Source organism: Mustela lutreola, chromosome X (assembly GCF_030435805.1).
Source record: "Mustela lutreola isolate mMusLut2 chromosome X, mMusLut2.pri, whole genome shotgun sequence".
Lineage (NCBI taxonomy): Eukaryota > Metazoa > Chordata > Mammalia > Carnivora > Mustelidae > Mustela > Mustela lutreola.
The window spans coordinates 53029918-53036515 of NC_081308.1; the positions used below are offsets into that span (position 1 = coordinate 53029918).

A 6598-nucleotide genomic window follows, 5' to 3' on the forward strand; every position below is an offset into this window, starting at 1 on the left:
TAGTGTAAAAGGTCTTTAATTATTTGGTGCTTGGGTATATAGGTATATGCACATGTAAACTGAGAGGGTCAGTATGATCGGAAGCCAAAGTTAAAACATGAATAAAGGGCCATAAGAAAACAAATGGAGGGGTGCCTGGTGGCTCAGTTGGTTAAACGTCCGACTCTTGATTTTGGCTCAGGTCATGATCTCAGGGTCATGAGATTGAGCCCTGCATTGAGCTCTGTGCTCAGCAGGATATCTGCTTGAGATTCTCTCTCTCCCTCTGCCCCTCCCCTGCATGTGCACATGCAGTTTCTCTCTCTCTCAAATAAACAAGTCTTTTTAAAAAAAAATAGGAAAGAAATGCCCATAGAAAGATTCAGGATGGGGAAAAGAAGAAATAAGAGTATAGAATATGAGAAAGCAAAGTCAGGTTTTTTTTTTTTTCTCTATAAACTTGCAATAGAATATGGAAGTATGCTTATTCTAGAACTAATATTTGAATTCTTGAGAATTCTGTGTTTCATAGAAATATTCAAAATATAGCATGCCCTATATATTTGAAGTTAACTTTTGGTCTTATATTTTCCTGCATTTAGCATGGGAAATAAAGATGATTAAGAGTAAAGATGGTGACGTTTTTTGTTTGCTTAATTTTTATTTTTATTGATGTGTGTGTTGAGGCTTATACAAGTTATTTGATCAGTTGAAAAGATTGAAAAAATCTTAAATTCACAAAGTTCTAAAGAAACCTCTGCACTAGAAGCAAGCAGGTAAGCATTTTTTTTAACTAAGTAGCACATAAATTAATACTTCACATCCAGTCTAATTAGGTGGGGACAGCTTAGTTAGAATTCATTTATGAACAAGAAGAAAATCCAGGTTTGTGGCTAGAATGTAGCTCCAGGAGAGTGGAGAGCATGAAATGGTGAAATCTATAACACGTTCCTATAAACCCTTTGGTTATAGACCACAGTTCCAACACGTCCTTATGCTTGCAGTGGAAAAGTATATTTGGAATCACCTTCCCTGAGGACTAGCAAAGTCCTGTTGATCTTTAAGGCATACCTACCATTCATCTTGGTTTTTCTCCATCTCATTTTTTTTTTTCCTAGACATGCCCAGAGTATTACCATTGATGTATTTTGCACCAGCATTATATTATTATGAAACAGTATAGGACACATCCAGTTGAAATTTACAAACAGGAAAGAAAAAGCTAATGAAATAGGAAAAAGATGATGGCTCTCTTTGTTATACTGTGATTGTCTTGTTCCCTTCCTGGTGTGAATTTTCAGTCAGCCAGGGTAGATGAGTGACTCAGAAAATGAGTAGTTAGGTCCTGTCAGCACCGTGAGACGCACAGTGCTGCAGTGGGAGTAGCCCGGGCTGGTCCTGCACATGCCAGCTGGGCTGCCTGCGTCAAGTTCGCCTGGTGCCCTGCGTGCTCTGTTGTGTGAGGCTAACAGTCCCTCCCCCTGCAGGCGGAGTTAGGTTTCTAAATTTTAGGAATTAAGGTTTTAGATTTGGAAGGAACTTGAGAGACCATATGCTCCACATGTCTCATGATGGACATTAAGAACGGACACATCCCAAAGGAAGCGATTCTCTGGTCCTAGGTGTCTGCCCCCTTTCACATCAAGGCATTCAACTAAGTGGTCAGCCTCCACTGTGCTTGTGTCTCTGGCCCGTAGCACTCGTGCTTCTGCCCCCGTTCGTCCACACTTAGCAGACAGTCTGTACGCGGCCCTTCTGCAGCCCATGTGTCTCCAGCGGCTCTGCTTCGCTGCGGCCCTTGGCAGCGCCTGCAGCCCCTCCAGCCATGTCCACGTTCGGCCCCTGGGGAGCTGGCCCTCCAGTGTTCTTCCCGTCTTTGCTGTTGCTGCTGTGCTCCTCGGATAGAAACACCTCGGTGAGCTCTGTGTCTACAATCCTGTCCCTTTGCAACACTGTCCTTGATAAACAGACATTGTGCGCTTTCTTGCTCAGAATTACCTTGGAGGACTTTTTTCTCCAGAAGAGCAGCTCTGAGCTCTAGAGTCAGGAAAGCCAGAGCAGCGTCAGCGCACGGTAAATCCATCATGCTCTGCCAGGCCCAGAAATGCTGAGATAAGGATAAATAGGAAATGCGCATGGGATCAATCAGTAGAGGTTGGGATTAGGCTTCGGCGTTGGTCCTGCCGAGCGCTTGCCTTCCCTCCACACCAGTTCTGATGCTCTGGGACGGGGCACACCGTGGCAGGTCTCCAGACATTTTGGGTTTCCTTACAGTGTGTTTCCTCACTACCTGACTGCCCATCCTCAGATGTGGGATGCCTCATAGAGCCCAGCAGGGGCTTTGGGGCCTTTGTTGTGTTTTGTTTTGTTTTTTTTCTTTCACTGTTCAGCTTCTTTTTGAATGGGGTTGACGCTTTCTAATGTGGGGGGCAAGAGGGAAGTGTATCCAGTCCACTTGATGGCAGATGCACTGCGAGTGATTTCTCACCAGCTCCTGGAGCACCGAGCTTGCTCTTTCTGCCGTTGGGTAAATGTAAACTTGGAGTCCACTGCTCTGAGCGATTTCCCAGGTTGCTGCTAGGCGGTCAGTTTTAGCTAATTGAGGAGACAGCAGTAGTTAGTACTGGGGAGGTACTTGGGAGGGAGAATGAGGCAGGCGGAGAAGAAGAGGGGGATGCGGGTATGAACGGTAGGACAGGGAAAGAGAGAGGAGGGGTTAGAGAATGGGAAAAGAAGGGAGAAGAAGGGCACGAATGGGAGAGCCCGAGGAACGTGGTGGAAACATGCAGTTGTACCCACACTGACCTAAAATAGCTCCATCCCCTTGCCTGGGCCCTGTGGCCTGGGCCAGGCTGAGTCAGTGGCTTCTACGACCTCCCCGCTCCTCACCCCTCGCACCTGGGGCCTGCTGCACAGACAGTTTGTCCTGAAAATTGATGGCATGCAGGTGCAGGTGGCATGGGGGGCGGTGGGGGTGGCAGGTTTTAACTTTGGGAATTACACTTCTCTAATTGTCTCTACTAGCCCTCTCTGGACTAGAGAGATTTTGGAGAGAATTGCCACAGAATTTAACCAGTTACAGTTTCATGCTGTTCAGAGCAAAGGCCTGCCTCTTCTGGACAAAGTAAGACCAGTAAGTGTTGGTTTCGATTTTCAATTTGCTGTTTGCGAATTTCCTGGATGATTTTGGTTTGACCTAGCATTGCCCCCTGATAATTGCTACTCTACAGGATTTTGAAGCTAGCTTTGAATTTTTTTTCAGTGTCTCTTGCTTGGGACCCTGCTTCCATTATGTCACGCTAGATAGATTTTGTGTAAAGACACAAGCGTAGTCTCCAAACTGTGCAAGTAAAATTAATTCTGAATTTCATGTAACTTGACACATCATATGATGTAGTCAGAGTTCATTTATCCAAAGCCTTTGACTGGGTTTAAATGCACGTTTGTCAGATTTACTCCGTAGCTTAAGAGGCAAATAACTTTTTGTCGTTCAGTAATTGTCTAAACTTCACTTTGATGAAGCCGACTTACTTTCAAAGAAATCATAGGGAGGGGACGCCTCAGTGGCTCAGTCCGTTAAGCCACTGCCTCTGGCTTAGGTCATGATCCCAGGGTCCTGGGATTGAGTCCCACCTTGGGCTCCTTGCTTGGCAGGAAGCCTGCTTCTCTTTCTGCCTGTGCCTCCTTGTGTGCTTGTGCTCTCTCTCGACAAATAAATAAATAAAAACCTTAAACAAAAAAAAGAAAGAGAGAAAGAAAGAAAGAAAGAAAGCGATCATGGGGAGAAGAGATTGATTCTTATTCTCTAGGAAATGTTGGGATTTTAATCTTACATATATTCTGGTAGAATTAGAGGCTCGCTTTATATGTATAACACATATGTATATGAATTATACACATATATTTGAGCTTTTAGAAACTGTTGTGCCTGGACCTTCTTTCCTGGTCTCTCTGTTCTTGCAGCGTATAGCCCACATTACGGCCATGCTGCAGCAGTCCCTGGGAGGCCTGCTGCTAGAAGGGCTTCAGACTTCCAATGTGGACATCATATGGCACTGCCTCCGGACTTACGCTACAATTGACAAGACACGGGATGCAGAGGCGTTAGTCGGTCAAGTACTGGTGAAACCGTACATGGATGAGGTTTGTGCCCCATGCACCTCATTCCGCAAACACAGAGCATCTAATCTGGCTTCGTTTCTTGACTGGGTGCGAGAGAGCTCAGGGCTCTTCCTTGAAGATGCTCCTAGTTCCTGCTCTTCTGGTTGTAAGAAAAGGTTGGTCCCGCTTGGTGCCCATCAGCATGCCAGGAATCAGGCATGCGCTCTGGTCTCTTCCAGTGATGCCATAGCTCAGGGATCATCTTAATTTAGTAGGGGTGAGGGACTTGCCTAGGAAGAAGGTACGGATCAGAACATTTTCAGGTCAATTTCCATTTCCCTAAGTTATACGTCAATGAAGTTGCCGAAAAGCGTGACCCCACCAAGGCGCCCATGCCCACTGGAGGAGGTGGAAGACAGCTCTGTGCTCAGGGAAAGTCCGTGAGGGGAGGCATCTTCGCAGAATTGATGTGGCCTAAGTCTTGAAGACCATGGGGGAGTTTGCCAGGCTAGGAAGGTGGGAGGGAGGGAATATTCAAAGATAAAGGGCTTTTAAGGGCGAGTTAGCAGGGTAGTACCTTAAGTCCAGAACTTGGTTACCCAGTGTTCTTGACCTATGAGGATACAGTTAAATACAGGGAGTCAGTGTATCTTGCCTCTGAGCGGCCGGAGTATGGGCTGCACCGTGTGAGGCCGCCAGCAATCAGCGTCGGTTTCATCTAGTTTAGGCTGACAGAAGTCATGAAGCCAGTCTCAGTGTTTGAGGGCTTTCTTCCAGTCACCTGCCAGTGCGAGTGTTCTTTCTGTCCGGTAAGTATAAAGCTACCCACCATGACTTCAGGATGAAAGGCTTCCAGTTTTAAAACGGGACAGTATCCCAGTGATAGAAGTGAAATTGAAGGATTAATTTCAGTAATCTTCTCAGCTTCATTAGGACTACTAAAAGAAAATGATCTGTCAGTTCTTTGTATGTATCCTATTATAGTTCATAGCTCTCTCTGTGGGGGTGAAAAAGATCACATTATTCTTTGTCACTAAATGAAAATATTTTAGGTATTTAATTTATGCCCTTTTCATTGAACTGAATCTAATATGCTAAATTAGGGAAGTACTTTATGCTTCCGTGTCGTTAAATGAACTGTGGCCACGTTTGTATTTTAAGTTTGTATGCTTGTCATTCACCTCCTGCAACTCAGCCTCACCAAAAAAATAAAATACTAAAGCAAAATAAGATGTGTTTTCTTCCATCACTTTCCATCTCAGCCCTTTCCCTGTTCTGGAGACGGTAGAGGATAAGGCCAGAGTGAAGATGGTACAGAGCTGTTGTCTGCAGATACAGTATTTCGCTTTTAAGCTCAGAAGGGAAGCAGATGAGTGTGTGTGATGTTTTAGCTTCAGGCCTGTCTCTGTCCCTCAGCCTCTGTGTCCCCCAGGGTTGGAGCAGTATTCCCAAATCCCTGGACCTAGATTTTTGTGCCATTGTTACTTACCTCCTGTTTAGAAAGCATACTGAGTGGGGAGGAGGAAGGACGAAGTGCATTTTTAAGGTTTACTCGATTCTTTTCTCTGTAGTGTATAGTTCATACTTCTCTTGTAGGTGCTTTAAAAACAAACAAAAACACAAAGAAACAAATAAATAAATAAATAAAAATAAAACGCTCTTCCTTCTGCTAGGTGATTGTAGAGCAGATCGTTGAGTCTCATCCGGACGGCCTGAAGATCATGTATGCTAATAAGCTCCTGGAGTTCGTTCCTCACCACTGCCGCCTTCTTTGAGAGGTCACAGAAGGAGCCATCTCAAGGTGACGTAAACTGCTGTGTATGCACCCGAGCTAAGTTTAGTGACCACCTGTCACCTCCTCATGTGCCGCTGATCCCTGGCTGTCCTGTCTGACCCGGGAACGTGTGCTCTTCCCTATTTGTTACCAGTGCTGTGAGGCAGGTGTCGCTTGCCTGGGTTTACAGGGAAAGGGAATGAAGAGTGGGGACGAATCTCAACGGTGACATTTGTGTGACTCCAGAGCCTCTGCTTTTCTCTTTTCTATACTTTCTCCTTAACCAGGTTCAAAATCAAAATTGGTTTCCTTCCATTATTGTGATGTCATCATCGGTCTAGAAATACCAATTCATTTTAATTCAACACGTTTTATACTGATGGCAATTAAAGTCATGTTCGGTTTTCCCTCCCTCTCTTATTTCATTTCCATGGAAAGCCATGTTCTGTTTCATGAATATCCCATTACCTTCCACCATCTCCGTCATCCCAGTCCAGACCTTTGTCGCCTTTTGTTCGAGGGTAGCGGGCTCTCCCCACCTGGTCTCCCAGCTCCACCTGTCCCTCTTCATTGCAGCCCTCAGCTGTCCCACCTGCCCAGAGCTCTGCAGCCTTTCTGAGTCGCTCATGGCTTCTCATCGCCCACAGAGGAGCATCCAGTCTTCCTGGCGCAACCTGTGACCCTTGGTGCTTGAGTCCTAGTGGTTCTCTGCTGTAGAACTTTCTACTGTGGAACTTTCCCCCA

The 6598-nt window shown here is 45.6% G+C and overlaps 1 protein-coding gene across 4 annotated transcripts; it reads left to right on the forward strand.

Moving 5' to 3' along the window:
• Positions 1-648: 648 nt before the first annotated feature.
• LOC131821777 (conserved oligomeric Golgi complex subunit 2-like) lies at positions 649-5894 on the forward strand. Of its 4 annotated transcripts, none has more exons than XR_009349978.1 (3): positions 649-755; positions 3004-3112; positions 3943-5240. XR_009349978.1 is itself a non-coding variant. In XM_059158084.1 (3 exons), the coding sequence occupies exons 1-3, from the start codon at positions 2921-2923 to the stop codon at positions 5853-5855; spliced, it is 474 nt and encodes a 157-aa protein (XP_059014067.1). In that variant the 5' UTR covers positions 2698-2920; the 3' UTR covers positions 5856-5894. The 4 variants fall into 4 exon arrangements, 3 of the variants coding, with proteins under 3 accessions (XP_059014067.1, XP_059014066.1, XP_059014065.1); XM_059158084.1 differs by lacking the exon at positions 649-755 and adding an exon at positions 5754-5894 and having other exon boundaries at positions 2698-3112; positions 3943-4122; XM_059158083.1 differs by lacking the exon at positions 649-755 and adding an exon at positions 5754-5892 and having other exon boundaries at positions 2698-3112; positions 3943-4256.
• Positions 5895-6598: the final 704 nt, after the last annotated feature.

Coding starts and splice junctions, on each gene's coding strand:
- LOC131821777 (XM_059158082.1), top strand. CDS start 2,921: ATGCAGGTGCAGGTGGCATGGGGGGCGGTGGGGGTGGCAGGTTTTAAC. Junction 3,113..3,942: donor TTCTGGACAAAGTAAGACCA/GTAAGTGTTGGT, acceptor CTGTTCTTGCAG/CGTATAGCCCACATTACGGC.